We start from the raw sequence: 22034 nt of genomic DNA, 5'->3' as shown, positions 1-22034 counted from the left end.
ATCTAAGGCACCATTCAGTTTTTAAGAGATACCTTTATTTGTGTACCACTAAGTAAAAATATCTCCAATCAAATTGGTATATTTTCTTTTCACTTAAAATTATTTTATACTTAGTGAAAGAGCTCCTAGAGCTCCCTTAGACTTATTTAGATATGGTATTTTATCATCATTCAGATGAAATGAGATTCAGAACTCTTAACTCGTGTCACATGGAATGGGTTTCCAATAAACTCTCCTTATTTTTTACTTAAGGATATTAAGTAATAATCAGTTATTACTTGTATTGATTTCTCAGCCTTCTTTTGGTGAAGTCTCTCTTTATTTTTTACTTTTAACTTTTTTAGTTTCTGAGTAAAAGTGCCCCCCCCAACCCTCAAGAACTTAGAAAGGGGTAGATAAAAAGTAGCTTATATAGTCAAGCTTTGTGATTGTGACCAGTCATTGATTCTCTTCTGTGAGGTGACCTGTCTCCCTCTCTTACATAATCAGTATGATTGAAAGTAATAAAATATTTATGACAGTATACTTCAGGAAGGGCAGTTGAAATATAGTTTGGATTTTGTGGGGTTTCACTATGTTTCTTTATATTTGTGTTCCTAGTGCTTAGTTATTTCAGTGTATTTACTCTATGATAATTTGAGTTGTTCTGAAAACTTAAACTTTATTTCTGCATATTGGAGTTCCAGAGGTTCTTTTGAAATAATTAGCTCCGGTGTTTATACCGTGATATAATTATTTTTCCTAGGCCTCAGGATCATTCAGCTCAGCAAACAAACACCAGTGGAAGCAATGCTACTGCATCATCAGCTCCTAATAGTAACTCCACATCTGGTTCTGCCACTAGCAACCCTTTTGGTTTAGGTAAGTATCTTTAGTCATTTTTTTTTAAGGATTTTTTAAAAACTTCCTTCCCCCCAGGGTAGTTTTAAATAAAATGATAGAATTAAACATTAAGTCACTTTAACAATGAAAACAAAAACTTGTATAGCTTATTTCTGTAGTTGTAGGTATTAAGGGAGTAGTAGTTGGAAATACAGATGTACTTGTTTAGCTTACATTTACATATAATAAGTGGTCAGTAAGTGACACATTTCTTTTCAATAATGAAAGAAATGTACTGTATGTATACCTGATCCGACCACCACATAATTGACTCTGGAGAGGATTAGCTAGTTGTTGATCATAAGCTAACCCCCTGAATACAATTTTCTTGTTTGTAAAATGAAGGGATCAGATTGCATTAGTGATTTCCTAACTGTTCTAAATGCGCACAAAAAGGCCTGGGCCTGGGAGCAAGCCCAGTGGTTAAGAATCTTCTGCATCAGCTAAAACTATCAATAGTTTTCTTATATCAGTTTTTACACTGAGGCTCTTTGGGAGGTTTTTTTTGGGAAAAGAGTAGTTTGTAGCTAACAAAAGTTGAACTAGGTAGATAAATGGCTTAATGCTTCTTTCAGTTCCGAAGTTGTATGACAAGTATAGTACCTTGAAATGACATTTAAAAAAATATGTACAGTTTTCACATATCGAGGATCAAACCTTCCACCTCTTCCAGAAAAAGTTTTTTAGTAATGGCATGGATTCACATTTGCCTTTTTTTAAATGCTTGATGCTCTTATTTTTTAAAATGATCTTGGGTTAAATGTGTCTCTTTTGGTTGAAGCAGATGAGTTTTAGATGGCAAAATTATTAACATGAACAATCTAGAGAGATTAGGATGAAATTATTTAGTGTTCGGACTCATGAAAGGTGTTTTTGAGGTAAATCTCTCAGTTAATTTGTCTGAGGCCATACATCTCCCAAGTCCCTCCATTTCTTATCTCATTCCCACCCCCTCCTATCTTAGTTACGTTTCTCCATCAGTTATTCCATTTACCCTACATATTCAGCTTTTCTTTTGCTGTCTCTTTTCGTTAAGGTCTATTCCACGTTTAAAAGCCACAGAATCCCACTACCACCTTTCCTTTGCTTCCTTTGGAAAAGGAAGCTATCTTTGGAAAAGGTATTTTCTGTTTTCTGTCTATATTTCTCTTTCACTAAGTTTGCTGTGCTCCATTTCTTGTCCCCATCACTTTACTGAAAATTCCCTAGATAAAGTCACCATTGACCTCTTAGCTTGCCAAATTTAGTGGACACTTTTTTAGATTTTTAGATACTTAGATTAAAAGAAAGTGATTTAAAATCTAATTCACTCTCTTCCAATGCATACCAGTCTTTCCTTGAAATTGTTTTTTTCTTTAATTCCTGATATTCTTTTTCCCTGGTTAATTTTCTGACCACTTTTTTTCTCTCTCGTGGGTCTCTTCTTCCTATTCCTTATATTAGTATTGTTCCCCAGAGTTCTGCCTTGTTTTTCTTCTCTTCTTTTACTCTATTTTCCCCAAGTGACATTATCCTAACTATAACTTGTTGACTCTCAGATCTTTACCTCAGCCCACATCACTTCTGAACTCCTTGCCTTGTATTCAGCTCTCTTTGATATTGCCTGATGTTCTCTGAGTCCGTTAGCCTGTATGTGCCTCCTTAGAAAGCAAAGAAGAACAAAACAAATATAAAAGTTCATCATCTTGTCTCAAACTACTACCTCTCCCCAACCAAATCTCTTAGTCCATAAAATCTTCTCTATCCCACCCCATGCAGTTATTCTATTCTGTTGTTACTTCCTTGATGTAGCTCCTCAACTTTTAAAAATGTTTCCTCTGTGTCATTTCCACACTGTTATTAGAATATCTTAAGTGACTGTCTTGCTTTTAAAATCTTTCAAGACTTTGTGATGTAGTCCCCGTCTACCTCTCCATCCCCATTTCTTACCGTATCTCAACAGTTATACTAGTTAGGATAGGCAATCCTGTGGTAATAGATAACCCCAAACTCAGTGGCTTATTACCACAAGCTTAATTTCTTGCTCTAAAGCTTTTCTTCATTCTTCATTTTTAAAAAAAATTTATTTAATTGAAGTAGAGTTGACTTACAGTGCTGTGCCAATCTCTGCTGTACAGCAAAGTGACTCAGTTATACACAGAGACATTGTTTTTTTATATCCTTTTCCATTATGGTTTATCACAGGATATTCAGTATGGTTCCCTGTGCTATACAGTAGGACCTTGTTGTTTATTCATTCTAAATGTAATAGTTTGCTTGTGCTTCATGTTCTTCACTGGTCAGTGAGGCCTCCATCTACATAGTTCTCAGGGACTCAAGCTAATGGAATTCTGCCATCTTATAGCTGCACCATTTGGAATGTGGCAGAATAGAGAGCTAAAGTGTCCCAAGCTGGACCTTGTATTCTGTACTTGGGCCAGAAGTGACACACATCATTTCTTGCAATCCTTTGGCCATAACTAGTCACATGGGCCTGTCCAACTGCAAAAGAAATAGAATGCTGCACGTGAGATGTTTGGTGAGCACTGCTGTCTGCCCTTTTGGTCATACTGAATTGTTTGTGGTTTCAAGAATACAGCAATTCTCACATTTTTATCTGTGCTTTTGTATATAATGTTTGTTGTGCCTAGTATTAAATCTTCCAGCACTCCCTACTTCTTGCAACTTACTCATTTTCCAAGTTCATTAAATGTCATCTTGTGGGAAAGCAGCCATTTCACTTAGGTACTATATTACCGTGATATCCTGTGAATGTCTCTTTTGAAGTACTTATTCTGCATTTGTTTTCCTTGTCAGTCTTTCCCACCAGATTGAGTTCTGAGGGTATACTTGTGTCTTTCTTGTCACCTTATTCCCAACATGTAGCACAGTGTTCAGTAAGTGAGGAATGAATGCATTTGGCTGGTTATATAATTTTACAAAGTTTTACAATAAGCACTTAATCATCCTCTTGGATCTATTAGGTTTCTCCATGATTTAATTCCTCCAGAGAGACATCTATTTTCATGATTGGCAGCAGCTCTGTTCCAACCAGTCATAGGTGAATTCTACTTGCTAAACTTAAAGTAGTCTTCTGGAAAGAGATTATTAGAAGTATAATCTACTGTATATTTTTCATTTCTTCCTTTGCGGACATATTCCGGGGTGTCTTTCTGACACCAGCCAGTTCTCCAACACTGCCTGGGTGGGTATCCAGTAGTTCAATTCGGACACTACCTACTTGGAGTTAGTGTCAGATCCCACAAGTTAAAGGACTTAGTCCCCCATGACTACTCCTACTTCAGATACCAGTCCAGGTCTCAGGCTACCAGTACTTCTGACTGGCAGGCTGTAAATCAGGTGTTCCCACAACCCCCTTATCAGGTTTGGTAATTTGCTAGAATGGCTCACAGAACTCAGGAAAACACTTCACTTAACTGTACCAGTTTATTATAAAGGATACATCTCAGAAATAGCTAAGTGGAAGAGAAGCATAGGGCAAGGCATGGGGGGTGGGGGAAGAGTGCGGAGCTTCTATGCCCTCTCTGGGCATGTCTTCCTAATAGCATCTAGATGTGTTCACCAACCCAGAAGCTTCTGAACCTCATTGCACAAGAGTTTCACAGAACTCCATCTCTATATCCTCTTCTAGTCCTGGATGGGGCTAAAAGTTCCAACTCTCAAATCACTTGGTCTTTGTGGTGACCACCCCATCCTGAGGCTGTCTAGGGGCTCCACCCTAAGAAACATAATTAGCATAAATGAAGTATGATCCAAAGGGGCTTGTTACAAATAACAAAAGACATTCCCTTCAGTCAGGAAATTCTGAGGGTTTTAGGAGGTCTGTGCCTAGAACCAGGGACAAAGACCAAATATATTTTTGTATTATACTACACATAGGATATATATATTTATTTGGTTTTATTACTTATACTTAAATATCAAAGTGAATGCATTTTTACAAGTCTGAATTATAGAAATTAAACATGTACTTATGAAAGTAATAGGAATTCTATTTTTGCTTTAAACTGAATGGTTTTCTGTTAATAGGCTGTTGATTCAGTTAATATTTTTGCATCTTCATATTTTAGCCTAGTCGTATTAATGATAAAACTTCTGAATTTCATTTATGTGTGTTTTTCTCTTTATCTTCTTAGGTGGGCTTGGAGGACTTGCAGGTCTGAGTAGCTTGGGTTTGAATACTACCAACTTCTCTGAACTACAGAGCCAGATGCAGCGGCAACTTATGTCCAATCCTGAAATGATGGTCCAGATCATGGAGAATCCCTTTGTCCAGAGCATGCTTTCAAATCCTGACCTGATGAGGCAGTTAATTATGGCCAATCCACAAATGCAGCAGTTGATACAGAGAAATCCAGAAATTAGTCATATGCTGAATAATCCAGATATTATGAGACAGGTATGTGGAAAGTTTCATTTAGCTAAGAAATTATATACTTACTTCTTCTATTTAATTTTCTGTATTTAAAGAGCTTGCCATATTTATAAGTAAAAAAAAAAAAATTCCTAATCCTTGTTCAGGAAAACTCAACAAAGCTGTAATTCGAACTATTTGAACTTTGAATTTTATGCTGTATTTTAAAGATTTTTGTAAATAGTTATTTTGCAGATTTAAGAAATAAAAAGAGTCCAATTCAAGAGATGGACAGTCATGCATAACAAAGTGCTTCTCTTTTGATGTTATTTGAATGTTAGCTTGCTTTTTGAGGTGATTTACAACAGGAATTATTCAGAATAATTTTCTGATTTAAATATTGAAGATTGCTAATTCATAGAATTAGAAAACTTATGAAATTAACTGTGGCAGTTAATAGCTAAAATAGTTCATGTGTATTTCAGTGCCTTTCCCCCCCCCCGGAAATCTTTTTCTTAGACATTGGAACTTGCTAGGAATCCAGCAATGATGCAGGAAATGATGAGAAACCAGGACCGAGCTTTGAGCAACCTTGAAAGCATCCCAGGGGGATATAATGCTTTACGGCGCATGTACACAGATATTCAGGAACCAATGCTGAGTGCTGCACAAGAACAGGTAATAACACAGGCTCTGAGGCTCAGGCCAAGGCTCCTGTTTTAACATAAATATGTGTGTGGTTGAGGGTTGCCTTTATATGCAGAAATGCAATTTTCATTAACAAAGAGTTCCATATCTGTTATTTACAACGAAAGCTTATTCTTTATAATTTTTGTGTCTTTTATTACAGTTTGGTGGCAATCCGTTTGCTTCCTTAGTGAGCAATACATCCTCAGGTGAAGGTAGTCAACCTTCCCGTACAGAAAATAGAGATCCATTACCCAATCCATGGGCTCCACAGGCTTCTCAGAGTTCATCAGCTTCCAGTGGCACCACCAGTGCCGTGGGGGGCACTAGTAGTGGTGCTGCCAGTGGCACTGCCGGGCAGAGTTCTACTGTGCCAAATTTGGGGCCTGGAGTAGGAGGTATGCTCATAACAACTGATACTTTTTCCCTTTGTTCTCACTTATTCGGACAATGAAAACATTTCTTATACTGTTATCCTTAGTGCTTTTGTGTGTGTATGAGGAACAACTTTTGTGAACTATCTTTTCATGTTGCAAGGTGCTGTTTTTGTTTTTTAAGGATGCCTTAAATACATAAGAATTAGTATTAATCACTTGTGTGCATTTTAGTGCAAGAGGTTACTTGAAGGTTTCCAGAGGCAGTTTTGTGGTTTTCTCTTCTCATAAGATGGTTTGGGAGAAGTGGGTTGTCTTCTCCTTTCAACAGCATAGGAAATACGAAGTGTAGGGGTAACACAGTTACCTGTGTACTTAATCACTGGGACACATTTTCCTTGGCTTTAGTCCAGTTTTGTGTTCTTTTATAGAAGACAGTGGGTATCCACTCCTGACACCAGGACTAAACTAGCTGCATCAGAGTACCTGCCAGATTTGTTTAAAAATCAGATTTCTAAGTCTTAACCTCAGACCTTAAGGATCAGAATCTGCCACAGTGGAGTTTAAGATCTGTGTTTGTGTAAAGTTACTAGAGATTCTGATGTGTGAGCAGGTTAGGAATTTACTTTTGGTCATTTTTCTGTAGACCAGACTCAGTAAGTGGATATCCTTTTCAACTATTCAGATGTTTAACATGCTAAGAATTAGGTCCAAAATCAGTAGCCAGAATGATGATTTTAGTCGTAAAAGTTAGCATTTAAATGAGAAGAAATGAAAGCACGGAGCCATGTCCCTAAGGTGAGAGTGATTAGGTATGTTTAAAAAGATACCTATGTTTTGGCAGAGGAAATAGAAAAATGAGATGCTGGATGAGGAATTTTTAAAAATTCACTACTGAGAGGAAATAATCAGAATGGTCACCGTAGTATATATTCCTTTATAGAATACAGTGGATATCATCAGGTTTTTGGATAAAATACTAAATGTTTTTATAAAAATTTAATACCATTTTTAAAAATTAAGGTATGATTGACATATAACGTATTAGCTTCAGGTGTCAGGTGTAAAATGTAATGACACAATATTTGTATAGATTACAAAATGATCACTGCGATAAGTCTAAACATCCAGATAATACCATGTTTAAAACAAGGAAAAGAATTATCCTGTTCTGATTTTACTTAATGCTTATTTGATTCTTACTGACAGACTTTTGAGAGAGATGCTTTATTCACATTTTAGAGGTCTAAGATCAGAGACAACAAAGGTTTAATTGGGTTTCCCCACTGATAGGCGAATTGTTTTTTTACTGTAGCGTGGTGTCTGTAGTAACAACTTTGTCTTACAAACAAAAAATGGTTTTGCAACTTCTTACTCAGATTTTTTATTTAATGGCTTGATACAGTATTTAAGATTTCATGTTAATATTTCCATCAAAGGAAAATAAGAAACAACAAAAACGAATGTACCCTGATGGCTTAACATTCTTATTATACTTTTTTACTATTATAATGTTTACTCAACTCTTCAGAGTTAGTTAGGTATGCATATATATTCATAAGTACACCTCATATACCTGAAAGGTGAAATTCGTGACTCTTCTTTTGCCCTGTAAGCGCTCACTCTGGAAGGTGAGGAAATCTTAGAGCAGGGGTCAGCAAATTTTTTCTGCAAAGGGATATAATACTTTAGGCTTTGCAGGCCAAGAGGCAAAATCAAGAATATCACATTATGAAGGGAATTCCCCAGTGGTCCAATGGTTAGGACTCGATGTTTTTTTTTGTGTGTGTGTGGTACGCGGGCCTCTCACTGTTGTGGCCTCTCCCGTTGCGGAGCACAGGCTCCGGACGCGCAGGCCCAGCGGCCATGGCTCACGGGCCCAGCCGCTCCGCGGCATGTGGGATCCTCCCACACCGGGGCACGAACCTGTGTCCCCTGCATTGGAAGGCGGACTCTCAACCACTGCACCACCAGGGAAGCCCAGGACTCCATGTTTTCACTGCCTAGAGCGTGGGTTTGATCCCTGGTCAGGGAACGAGGATCCCACAAGCCATGCGGCATGGCCAAAAAAAAAAAAAGTATTACATTACGAGAGAAAACAAAGTTCCACAAGTTCTTTTATTGATGGAATTAAAAATATAATAATAATTGGGTATAACATTTTCTTACACATACCAACTAATGATAGGAATGGAATTCTTTTTAGGGATAACATTTTGCTTAATTGATGTTCACAGTGTTTCCTTTTGTCAGTTGCAAATCATTTGCAAATGTTCATCTGGTAATACTGATAGGTAATGAGATTTTACTTATTTCATTCAAATGTGTGTTCATTCCCAAAATATATTATTATCGTAGCATATTCATCAGTTGGAAAGCATTTATAGGATTCTGTTAGATTCTTTTTGGCTTTTAGCATGTCATGACAGATTAATCACTTCCAATTGAAGATTAGGTGGTAGTGCCTCAATTATACAATTAAATGAATTTTAAAATGTGGATATTTCTTTGCACTTGCATTGAGGTCCAAAAAATGCTGTTGGAACAATACTGTGAGCTCAAAACTATCTTTACTGCACATTTGTGGGAATGGAGAACTTGCTGCTTGTTTTAACTTGACAGCACGAGAATGTATAAAGCAGCCTGACATTGCCTGTGATTCAAACAATTTCATTTGTTGTCAGAATGACTTAACCACAGTATGAGTTTGGCGTATAAATGCTGTTTTGCCTTGTAATTTTGGGAATTCATTGAGAAACATTACCAAGTCTTTAGCAAAAGGTAATTTCCAAAGTCATTTATTTATTGTTTGATAATGGTGGTCGAGTGGTTCAGAAGAATTTCAGTCTTAGCTCTGAGCTAAAAAAATTGCAGTAAAACTTTACCTCTTTAAACACAAACAAACAAAACCAGAAAACTTGACCTCTGTTAAGCCGTCAAACTGCTGTGTGTTTGGGCAAGTCAGCATATTTCTGACAAAAGTTCATGATATTGACTAGTTCACCGGAGTGAAGTGAAGTTCATCATTGATACTCTTACCAGTTGAATAACGTGAAAGTTCAAAATATGTTCCAGAGTACCTGCTGATGAATAAGACAGTGATTAACTATAGTCTTCAAATACCTTATAAGCATTTAAATACTTATAAGCATTAAAAATACTTTATAAGCATTATATCTTTGTCCAAGTAATTCTTTTAATACTCCACATGTGTTTTTATCATCATCAGATGTAGCACATCTTAGCAGATTCTACCTCAGGTTGTACCAAATGAGTGTTCTCTCAACTTTGAAAATAGTTTTGCCTGTTAGTCCATGCAGACTGTTTATAAAAACTAATTTTTCAGTTACTTCAAACTTGACATTGACTCCTCAAATACAAGAACTGAGCAGTATCAGTAACATTTGTCAAGAAGCAAGGAATACTACTCAAAATAATTTTCATTTTAAAAACATTACGTAGTTTCATATTCTGTATAATTTTTAAAAATATATTTATTTATTTGGCTGCGCCAGGTCTTAGTTGTGGCACGTGGGATCTTCATTGCCACTTGTGGGATCTTTGTTGCAGCATGCGGGATCTAGTTCCCTGAGCAGGGATCGAACCCAGGCCCCCTGCATTGGGAGCACAGAGTCTTAACCACTGGACCACCAGGGAAGTCCCTGCATTGTTTTTTAATTGATTATTGATGTAGAGCCCAATGTCCTTTAACTCTTGAGAAACTGTTTTCCTTGAAATGCTAATGGTCTTAAGTTTATTTTCTCTGGACACATTTATTTGGCTGCCACAGTCAAGATTTAAATAATCATGCTAATTAATCACCACTAGTGTACTGCTTTCCTTGCTTGGCTAACAAAAGAACCATTTGGGAACCTAACTTTGGTTGCAGCCTTATTTTCATTTCTTATTTTTGTGAAGCAGTTTGGCTATGATGAGATAATTGTATTTTAGATTTTGTATTTTTCTGACTTTACTGTGAGTTGGGAATACTGTGATAAGTGTTGTAGCAGTGTTGAAGTGTATTGTATTCTTTTAGTGTCATTGCATAGTAAATACGGTTTTGCCATCTCATTTGATAAAGTAATCCATATTCTTCTGTGCCTTAAAAGCAGGGCATTCATAGTCCAATTCTCCCCTTTTTCTTCTTGTTCTGACATAATTGGTATGCAGTGGTAATGAAAAAAGAAATAACAGCATGCTACAGTGATTCGTATGGCATGAGGTATAACTGACTCACTGATTTGTGGTATGCTGAACAGCAGTATAGAGCAGTATGATAGTGCCACGTGGAGCCTCTGTCGAAACGACTCTGCTTTTGTAGTGCAGAGCTATAGATAATAAATGAGGGAGCATGACTATGTTCCAATAAAATGTTACTTATGGATCTTGAAGTTTGAATTTCATACAGTTGTCAGATTTTATTATTATTATTTTTTTCAACCATTTAAAAATGTAAAAACCATTTTTAGCTCATGGGCTGTACAAAAACAGGTCATGGGCCATATTTGCCCTGCAGGCTATGTTTATCAGCTGTCTTTGAATATTCTTGGACTCTAGGATGTGGGGGGAAGAAACCTAAATTGAAATAACATGAGAGAATAGGAAAAGCAAAAATTATTACAGAAAAAGAGCAGAATTATAATAAACTAGAAAGGTAAGCTGGAAGAGTCAAATGTCTTGAGCCCATTAAACTACACTGGGTGGAATAAGAACAGAAGGGAAATGAAAAAGCTAATCAGTTGTAAGTTTACTTGAGTTTGAGTATATCTAGCCAGCGGGTGAAAATCTGGATATATGTGGAACAAATTAATTAGTTTTCAAAGAATGTTGAATTCACGTAAATTTAGCTATAGCCCTCTACAAAAAAGAATAATAGTAACAAGCATCTACACATTAATTTAATTGTAAAAACCACTCTATCAGGTAGATACTGTTTACCCCATTTTACAGATGGGGAAACTGAAGTAAGAAGAAGCTCCGTTAATTTGGAGTTGAATTCCTTGAGTGCCAGGAGTTAGTGAAAATGGGGTGGAGGCCTGGGCGAGAAGGCTTCCTTCTTTCTTAAGTGGGAACATATATTGAGTGCTGAATATGATTCTAATTAAGCGATCCTGGAGGAAAAGTTGGCTCAGACTTCTTCACTTAATGAGGTTTTTTCAGTAGTAATTTTTACCATATCAAACTTTTGCCTTAAATTGATGTTTTAGAACCTAGCCTTTCCATAAGATGTGATTTTCCTATAAATGCAACCAGAATGTTTAAAGTCCATAAACCCTCCTTTATTGGTATATGTTGGGCGTGTAGTTTTGGAGATCTTAGTTTTAAAATTCTTTCTTAGTTCAATTGATAAGTAATATGTGTATTTATCTGCAGTTGCTAAAATTATGCACAGTATATGTGTTTTAAAACTTTCTTTTGTGTATCTTTTCCTTGATAAAATGTCTTTTTTTTTTTTTTAAACAAACTTTCAGCTAGTATGTTCAACACACCAGGAATGCAGAGCTTGTTGCAACAAATAACTGAAAACCCACAACTTATGCAAAACATGTTGTCTGCCCCCTACATGAGAAGCATGATGCAGTCACTAAGCCAGAACCCTGACCTTGCTGCACAGGTGAGTTTATAATTGTATTATAAAGGACTGAGCACTGTGTATTGAAGTGGCCTAATCAAATAATTGTGATTTTGGCACATTTGTGTGTGCTGCCTTAACACACTAGAGAAGTAGGCAAACTGCATCTCGAATTTTTTGGACAGTTTGTTTCTTTACAGTAAATTAATACTTCACAATATAATTAAAACAGCTTCATTTCTGCTGTTCACTCCCTTCAGAAAGAAGTGCAGGTTTAGTTTGTATCTACATATGTTGATATAGGAGATGAATACAAAAGTTTTGAATTGGTCTCCCTTTTGAAGCCTATTCTTTAGTGTAAGGTAAATCTTGAAGGTGATTTAGAAGTGTTAATACATTTGATACTTTTATTTATTAGATCACACAGATTCTGAATAATAGTCATGTTCAAAATGGCAGTTATAAAATAGCCTGAAATTGTTTACTATTGGTGAAGAGAGATTTGTGGGAACAGTATTCTCATTCTTTCCGTTACAGATCTCCACCCAAAGTTAGTATACTGGTCCTTTATTAAATAATTCATTTTCTAACTTGTTTCTGAACAGACCATAACTAAAAAAATGAGTGGATCTCAACCCTAGCTCACATTTAGAATGACCTTGGGAACTTTAAAATTAAAATTCTTAGCCCTGTCCTGAGAGATTTTGGTATAACTGTATTGAATTTTTTTTTTTCCCCAAGTTCCCTAGGTGATTCTGATATACCCATAGAGTTAAGAACCATTGGGCTTGAAAAACCTTGGAGAATGTGAACTAAACCATGATCATCTGTGATTTGTATTTGCTATTTATTAAGAATGGCTTCCCTTCTGTGGAATGTTGGGAATTTGAAATAGTTTCCTTTATAGTCACTTTCCATTTCCAGAATTTTAAAAGCTTTTAAAGTTAATCACTTTCTTCATTATGTCAAATGAAACAGTTTTTATACTTGTAAAATACGGAACCATGTTGATTCAAGTATATAGCAGATACCTTTGTGTTGCAATCCTCAGCAACAGCTTCTGTCCTCTTAAAATTTGTAAAATTGGAAGTAAAGATTTTTTAGATAAATTTTTTGTATACTTTAAATTTTGTATATTGTAGGTACGTTTTATGAGATACTGTTTTATTCATAAGAAAATTATTAGACTGAGTTATTACTACTAAATGCTTGAACTTACTGTGATAGTACTTTTGTTTAAAATAAATGGAAAATATGTATGCAGAGTGATCCTATTTGTATGGTTTTAAATGTATATTTAGCTAATTAATAATAAGCATTAAATGTGCGTCTTGCTTTAAAATTTTGACTTTAACAAGCACATTCCTGGCCATTTAAACTAACAATTTTACATTTATAAAGTGACTTGAGCACTTTTGTATGCTGCTTTTTTACTCTGAAACAAAATGTTGACAAAAGAAAGCTAGATATGAATCGTCCTTTATTATAGACAGTTGTTAGAAATGCTTACAATGTACTTTGGTTACCAGCAGATTAAAGTTTGTAGTTTCTCTATTCTGATTTTGATTTTTAGGTATTCAAAAAAGTCTGATTGTAAAAACTGTTGTTATATACAATCAGGTACGTTAGGAGAAATATCCTAATCAAATGAGATACAATTTTCTGAGAAGGAATGAATCAGTTTAAGATGACACACTTGTTCAAATAACATGAATCCTGAAAGATAAATGTGATAACTTTATTGATATATGTTCATAATAAAAAATATTTGACTGGAGCCGTTAAAGAAGCAGGTTTGTTGGTCTCAAGTAGGTTTTACTTTATTTACTGTGAACTTATTGGTCACTTTGAAATAAATGCTGTATATCCATAAAACATTGTCTGACTTCTTCCTACTTTATTTTGTTGAAATTAATCTACTTTGCAACAATTGATAAACTAAAGGAGGGAGGGAAGAATTCTCTCTACTTCTAGTAGTTAACATATAATTTCTCTCAAATATAGTTAATTACTTGAGGGCAAGGATCATCCCCCACCCCCCCAGACTTTGGATGTGGACTGGTAAATAGGCTATCAGTAAATCATTGTTAGTTGACTTTTCACTCCATCTGGGGAAACTGATATAAAAATTTGTCTTTTTTGAAGCTGTGAGAATTTATTAGTTTCTGGTTATGCTGATCGTGTATTGTAATCTTATTTTCAGGTATACAACATCATGTTAATATTGACCCTGACTTTTTAACTCTAACACCCATTTGAAGGTTAGGAGGCATGCCATTTTTCTCATCTGTGGTGGTAGTGAGGTGAAATCCAGAGGCTAATCTTCGTGTTCTCAAATGGATTTACATCTTTTAAGGTCTTTTTAAAGCATTTTAATACTTTATCCCCAGAGATCTATCGGTGCTAGTCCTAGGCTTATATTTACCTAGCAGCTCCATTTCTCTGGCAAGTTGGTTGCTGTTCTGCGGTGTTATTTTTCTGGACCTAATATTATCTGTTTTGCAGTAGGCAGGTAGATACAGCAGTTCCAGATGTGGATTTTCTCTGTGCTTGCCACTTGTGTGTTGAGGTGTCTGTGCAAGCCATGTATAGTTTCACGTATTGATGCTTATGTTTATTCTGTCAGTGTAGCAGAAAATATATCTTGATGAATGCCAGTTACTCCCATTTTTCTTTCAAGGGCAAATACCTTTACTCAAGGAAAAGTCAAAGAAATGGTTGCTTTTATTTTTTAGGATATTGCATGTCATAATCATAATCACCATTCCCATTGAGAGAGAAGATGCCTCGTTTTTGTTTTGTTTTGGCAATCCCTTTTGTGGACAGTATCTTCCCTTTTTTATTCATGTTCTACCTTCCTCCCTGTTAAGTGCCAGATTAGGCACTTGGGGGAAGATAGACTATTAAACAAGGTACATTACTTGTTTCAGATATTTCCAGTTAAAATTGTTTGAACACTTGCCCCATAGATGATGCTGAATAATCCCCTATTTGCTGGAAATCCTCAGCTTCAAGAACAAATGAGACAACAGCTCCCAACTTTCCTCCAACAAGTGAGTAAGAAAAGATGCTAGCTATCTTCGGTAATGATTTGCTTGAAAAAGTTTGGTGATAAACATTTTCCTTGCTTTTCTCTGGCTGATAGCAAAATGTAGAATACAGTCTGCTGTCAATTTGCAGAGAATTCAGCTTGATCTTAATTGAGCCCCGTTTCACTGCTGAACTTTTGCTTATATTTTTTAAATATAAATTCTGAGGAAAGGACCATTTGGTTTTTGCTTTTGAGGATTTAGGATTTTGAATGCTTCGTTAATACCATAAACCATTTCCTTTCACTTTACTAACTTTGAAGTGCTTCATTGTCATGTTACACTTTATGGTTTAACTAATCTCTAGTAACAGGAAAGAGCTACCCTATCCTATTTTACCTGTTTGATTTCTTTGTAATGTTTCAGGTACTCCAAATTAATAGAATGCCTGTTTTCCAAGGGGTATATCTCATTCCTCAAACTCGAATTAGCAAGATTAAAATTGTCGGTGTTGTCATATAAAGAAGGTTTTATTATTAGAAAAGTACTTGAGATGGGCATGGTAATTTTATTATTTAAAAAGAAGAGAAGTCAGTCTTGGCATTTTGAAACTGGTAGTTCTAGGGAGGGATTTTAAATATTATGCAAATGATCCTCAGGCCTGTAAACCATAATCCAAGGTTAGTGTCCTTGATCTATTGTAATGATGGAAGCCTGTCTTTTTTGGTTAGTCATGTGGTATATATTTGGAAGTAGGGAAGCTGAACCGGACACATGTATTAACTTCACCTTTGGAACTATTGTTTTAGAGTGTATCTGGTAAAATTGTTACATCAGCAACGGATAACACATGGTCAGGAGGAATATGTGGCTTTCACCATTATTACCATGTTATATAAACTGTGCTTTTGGAGGTTGTCTCTCAGAAATAAAACTTTTATCTGTTGGAAAATGGGGAACAGCTGCGGCTTCCAGAGGAGCTCCTGATTGTCTTTCATTATGAAAAATGGCTTTCATGATGGACTTGGGAGGAGGTCAAGTAACGATTTGCACACTAGATTGCTGTCAAAGAGGAGGTGCTTGTGTTTATTTTGGTAAAGAAATAATGGATTCACAGTGTCTAGGAGTAAGGTATTAGATTTTCTCAAGAAGCATAGCAAAGAAAACATTTAAATTTTACCTTCACTGATTTTAATTCCCTCGTAACCACTGGTTTTCTTTCTTCCTTAGATGCAGAATCCTGATACGTTATCAGCAATGTCAAACCCTAGAGCAATGCAGGCCTTGTTACAGATTCAGCAGGGTTTACAGACCTTAGCGACTGAAGCCCCCGGCCTCATCCCAGGGTAGGTTTGTTTGGGGAAGATTATGAAAGTGCACAATGTTTTTTTTTCTCTGAGAATTTCAGACTTAATGCCATCGTGCCTTTTTTTGGTTGAGATTGTTTTATTTAAGACAGAGTTTTCAAAGTTAAAAATGGTTATTTTAAGAAGATAACTTGGCTAATACTGTGTTGAAATGTAACTGATTTACCATCAGCTGGCCTGGTCTGGCCTCTTGTTTTGCAGGAGTTTAGGTTTGCTAACAATTTACGCTTTTTCTAGGTTTACTCCTGGCCTGGGGGCATTAGGAAGCACTGGAGGCTCTTCAGGAACCAGTGGCTCTAATTCTGCATCTGGTGAAAACCCAAGTCCCACAGCAGGAACCACCGAATCTGGACACCAGCAGTTTATCCAACAAATGCTACAGGCTCTTGCTGGAGTGAATCCTCAGGTAATGATTCTTTTCTGCTCTTCTTAATGTTAGAAATTTAGAAATTTCAAGAAAAGAAAAGAAGGTGGCCATCTTTTTGGTTTAGCCTGTAATGAAAAGTGCATTCTTAATTGATTCTAAAAAACAGGCATTACAAAAATGGTTAACTTTGGTACTATATTGCACACTAAAGGAAACGTTACAGTTGAAGGGAAGAAATGCTTTGCCTTAATTTTTGAAAGTTGCCTTTAAAAATGCATTCTTTTTTGCAATCCCTGTTTGAAAATTATTTGAAATAGGTTATATTTTATAAAAGTTTGTCAGGGAGGAATAGAAACTTGGTTATTCTCAGTATCTTCTGAATTCTATCTAATCTTTGTACTTTGATGTAAAAGAATTCCTAACTACCTCACCCCACCCACTACTGCCTCCTGTGGTAACTTTTGTTACATATATACACCTCACAGATATGGCTAAAAAATGTGAATGCCTAATATTCTTGCATCTGGAATCATTTATTTACTAAGAATATGCCATTATGATTCCCAGTTCAAACCTATTACAGTAGATTGTCCTTAAACTTCTCTGTGGTGAAAATACAGCATAGTTTTTTTTATTTTAAGCCTTATTAAATACAATAAAAACAGGTCAGAGTTTTATCTTATAAAGAATTTGTATTCCCGATACCTAGCATAACTTCTGGCTCAGTAAATATTCTTGGAATTAATAAGAAAAAACGATTTCATGTATTAGGCCAAATTGTTATCTAAGTTGAACAATCTACAGGCCTCGCCATTATCAGGTTGCCCAGAATTGAGTGATCATTTAAGTATTTTTGTCTTATATCATTTCTGAAAAGGAGGTGGAGCTGAACAGTCAGAAGTGTAGTCTGTGCATGTGAAACTGGAACTCTTTTCTCAAGACTTGATTGGCTGATACAGAAATGAATTCTACATTCTAAGCCTCCTTAGAACTTTAGAATTTTATACATGAGGACACTGGCTTTTATAATTACCCAATTGGTCAGTAGCTACAAAATAAATAATCTAATTCTAAACTATTTGCATACATACTTTTTAAAGTTTGCCTGTATGTTCATGAGCTTCTTAAGTAATGGTTGAAGTCTATTAAGCTTTTTTTTTTTTTAAAGCAGAGTTATATGATCTTTGACATCATTGTTTAGGTATAAATTAGATTGTTTAAAATAAAGTGCTAATTGAACTTTTAAATATGTTGAATATGTTTCTAGAGAGGCCAGTTCTTTTATAGCTCAGTAGTCTAGCATATGTTATTTTAAAAAGCAATTAAAATTTTTAAGATTATTTAGGTGTGACATGGACTGATTTTCCTTAGAGTTTTTGTTTGTTTGTTTGTTTTTCTTTAACAGCTACAGAATCCAGAAGTCAGATTTCAGCAGCAACTAGAACAGCTCAGTGCAATGGGATTTTTGAACCGTGAAGCAAACTTGCAAGCGCTAATAGCCACAGGAGGTGATATCAATGCGGCTATTGAAAGGTTACTGGGCTCTCAACCATCATAGCAGCATTTCTGTATCTTGAAAAAATGTAATTTATTTTTGATAACGGCTCTTAAATCTTTAAAATACCCGCTTTATTTCATTTTGACTCCTGGAATTCTGTGCTGTTATAAACAAACGCAATATGATGCATTTTAAGGTGGAGTGCAGTAAGATGTGTGGGTTTCTCTGTGTTTTTGTTTGTTCGTTTTTTGTTTTTTCCTGGAACAGTGGGAATCAATGCTTTTTCATTTAAGGCTACTGCATGCATCAACCACTTCTGCATTTATTGTAATTTTTAAAAAACATATCACCTTTTATAGTTGGGTGAACAGATTTTTGTCCTGCATCTGTCCAGTTTATTTGCTTTTTAAACATTAGCCTATGGTAGTAATTTATGTAGAATAAAAGCATTAAAAAGAAGCAAATCATTTGCGCTTTGTAATTTGTGGTACAATATTGCTTATTGTGACTTTGGCATGTAGTTTTGCAAACAAAAATGCTGTAAGATTTATACTACTGACAGTTTTTGCTTTATTTGTATACAGAATGTGTATGCACATTTGGGACTGCATTTCTAGAAACATATTGCAATAGATCATCTGAGCAAAAACATCTGTAACCAAAAAAGTGAAGATAAGGAAATACTTTAAAGCTGAGTATTTCCTAATTGTGTAGAATCTTACAGCATCTTTGATACACATCTCAGCAAAAGTACCGGTTAGTCAGGTTTGTTGAAAATATAGTAGAAAAGCTGATTCTGGTTATCTCTTTAAGGACATTTAATTGTACAGACAAGATGATGTAACATTGTCTCAACATTCACAGATTGACTGTAAATTACCTTAATCTTTGTGCATACTGAAGGAGCACTGTAGTATAACCCAAAAGTGCATTTGCCTAGGACTTTTCAGCTTCTCCCATAGGTAGTTTAACAGGCATTACAATTTGTAATTGAAATGTTGCTTTCACTGAAAGTGTCTTGATGTTTCAGTTATTTTTAATTGCCATATAAAAATAGAACTGTCTTCTGGGTTTATCATTTTTCTTATGCACAGGCAATACATGAATTTAAAATGATTTGTGAGCCACTTGTTTCTGAAGTGTTTTGGTAGTTCTATTAAGAAATAGTTAAATATTGTGCTTTTCAGAGCCTGAGAGAGGGGAATTTTGGGGGTGGGGTGGGGATCTATCCTGGATTGGGCCAGCCTGAATAATACTGGCAACCAAGATTCTGTTAGGATTTCTGTGCATATAGTGTAGTAAAGAAGTATCTTTCAGGGGTGAAAACAAAGAGCCGTTTTAACAATGTTGAGTACATTTGGCTGTTCCACAGCTTTTTTCTTCCCTCCCCAAAGAAATTCTGTTTGCCTAACTCTCAAACTATTGGGGTGGTACATTCCTTTAGGACCAATTAAAACATAACTTTGGGGTCAGTAATTATTTGGCTGACTCTGGTTCAGTATTCTCTTAGGTCATTATATTCTCTCATGTACAGTTAAAGGATGTTAAAGTAACCTAAAGTGAATTCAGACCAGTAAAATCAAGGGGAAATACAAGTTGAATTCCATTACTTCTGTAAGTTTGCTTGCTATTAAAAAGGTAAAGAGGCAGGTTGCCCACCATTTCATGCACTGTTCTGACACTTTCCCCTGGAAAAAAACATGTACAAAGGTCAAGATGGAGGCATGGCTAAGAGGAAGTTGTTAAGGATGATATTCATGTGTCTGCTCTCTCTGCCTTATGCCTCAGTATGGTTTAAAAACTTTTGTACTGGCGAATATGGTGGTATACAGTGTGGGATAGTGTCATAACCAATTTGACAATTTATTAATCACAAAATAACAATAAATCTCTAGCTTTTACACTTGTTTGTCTTGCCTTTTTTGTAGAAAGAAAAAGGTGTCTTCAGTTTCCTTTCTCTAACCATGTCTTTTAAAGACTATTGGAGTTGGTTTACCTGATTTTATTACACTTGAGATTATTTTTCATTAACTTCTTGTTTCCTCAATCAAAATATGTGCATATATACTATATTGTGTGTTAAAAAGAGAGCCAGCTGGGAAGTCAGGTGGCCTGGGCTTTGCTTGCTCTTCTTGGTACTTGACTAGTTATTTTTGAGTCAGGACATCATGATTTCTTCACTGAAAGTGGTGGTAAGGCCTGTGCGGCACACCCAACTGGGTGATCTCTTAAGTACCTTTTAGTTGTTGCTCTGGTGTGATTTTTGTTGTTGTTTGTTTGTTTCTAATATGTTTATCTTAGTTCAGGAGTTCAAAATACTTAAAATTCTCAAAAGCATTAAAAAAACTCTTGAAATAATACAGACTTAAATTGTTCTTATATTGGGTTATTACAAAGTGAATAAAGAATAGAGTGGTGAAAATAACATTTCAGGATTTTATTTCCCAAGTGGAATATTTGTGATCCTAAACAAAGTGCAGCAAATCAGATAAATGACAGCTGGCCTCTGTGTATTCAGAATTGGAGTTTCAGACTTGGCTTAAATATAGTAATGAAAGGAGTTTTTTGTTTGGGGAGACATTATTACTATGTTAATTTAATAGGCAAGTTACAACAAATTAGGACAGATAAGAATGTCACTAACATTAGTGATAAAAGTGAAGCTAGGGCGCATGTCTGTGTCCTTGTGCAAAACAAAAAAAGGTTATGTTGTTAAGGCAGGGAAATACTGCATACTCTATTAACATTAAACACGTTAAGTCAATAAGAAGTCCTGCATTAAAGAAACCTGTTTAATACAGCTTTGTCCTATCCTCTGCTGTCCTTTTTACTTAACTATTTTTTAAGGTAATGCTATATCCAGTGAACACACTTGGGGAAAACTATACTTAGTAAATGCACATGGTATTCTCTTCTCTGGAATTTCATCTGTCTTCTTTGGCTTATATAAAGCCTACCGTGCCCTCTGGGATCAGTTTTGTAGTCTTCCTAAACTTTGCTAACCAGTTGATATACTCTGAACTGTCAACTGCTGCATTCTGTCCCTCTCATTCATTTACAGTTTGGGGGATTTTTGTTTGGTTTTCTGCTCTGAAATTTTCTTGGCAGTTACTTAGGTAACAAAAAGTGTTTCTCTTCAACTTCTTTATATCTTTCCTCTCATCAACCATAGGCAACCATTGACTCAAAGTAAATATTTATTGAACATCTGTTGAGTAACAGGTTCTTTTCTAGTTGCTCAAAGTGTATAGCAGTAAATAAAGTCTGTCCATATGGGGTTTAGATAGTAGCATGTAGCGAGACAGTAAACAAAACACATATATGGCCCTGTTAGGTGGTGGCAAGTGCTTTGGTGAAAAATTAAGCAGAGTGTTAGCTCAGGACGAAGGGATTTTATTTGTATAGGGTAGTCAGAGAAGGCCTCATTGAGAAGGTGACATTAAAGTAGAGACTTGAGGAATATGTGGGAGGGTGAACAGCTTTTCAGGAAGAGGGGCAACTAATGAGAATACCCTGTAATGTGAATGTTCTGAATGTGTTTGTAGAATACAGGGAGTTTGGTGTGACTGGCAAGTGAGCTAGGGAGAAAGTGGTGAAGGGACTGTGGCGAGATGGGGACAGGTAAGTGGTGCAGGTGTTTGATGTGGAGGGCTTAATACTGCAATTTTTGTGTCCCATCCCCAGAGTTTCTGATTTACTAGTCCTAGGGTTGGAGGAGAATTTGCATTTCTAACAAGTTCCCAGGTGAAAACCATTGGACTAGGGGAACCAGGGTGGAAGCTGAGGGACTGTTAAGAGGTAGTATCTCAGAGATAATACCAACTTGGGCTGGATTGGTAGCAATGGAGGTAGTAAGAAGTAGTAGTCAGATTTGGGGTATGTTTTGAAGGCAGAGCCAGTAGGT

General features: G+C 35.8%; 1 protein-coding gene across 2 annotated transcripts in view; it reads left to right on the top strand.

Moving 5' to 3' along the window:
• Positions 1-20031, top strand: part of UBQLN1 (ubiquilin 1) — a 48813-nt gene extending 28782 nt beyond the window's left edge. The window contains exons 3-11 of one of the 2 annotated variants that reach the window (XM_067744696.1): positions 746-861; positions 5019-5281; positions 5756-5914; positions 6087-6321; positions 11769-11911; positions 14839-14922; positions 16129-16244; positions 16503-16671; positions 18038-20031. In XM_067744696.1, coding sequence (XP_067600797.1) covers positions 746-861; positions 5019-5281; positions 5756-5914; positions 6087-6321; positions 11769-11911; positions 14839-14922; positions 16129-16244; positions 16503-16671; positions 18038-18190 — 1438 coding nt within the window. In that variant the 3' untranslated portion in view covers positions 18191-20031. The remainder of the gene's footprint in view (positions 1-745; positions 862-5018; positions 5282-5755; positions 5915-6086; positions 6322-11768; positions 11912-14838; positions 14923-16128; positions 16245-16502; positions 16672-18037) is intronic. The other variant, XM_067744697.1, reaches the window with a different exon arrangement.
• The last annotated feature ends 2003 nt before the right edge of the window (positions 20032-22034 follow it).

Source organism: Pseudorca crassidens, chromosome 7, assembly GCF_039906515.1.
Source record: "Pseudorca crassidens isolate mPseCra1 chromosome 7, mPseCra1.hap1, whole genome shotgun sequence".
Lineage (NCBI taxonomy): Eukaryota > Metazoa > Chordata > Mammalia > Artiodactyla > Delphinidae > Pseudorca > Pseudorca crassidens.
The sequence above is the reverse complement of the archived record's forward strand: the minus strand, read 5'-3'. Positions and strand labels throughout refer to the sequence as shown.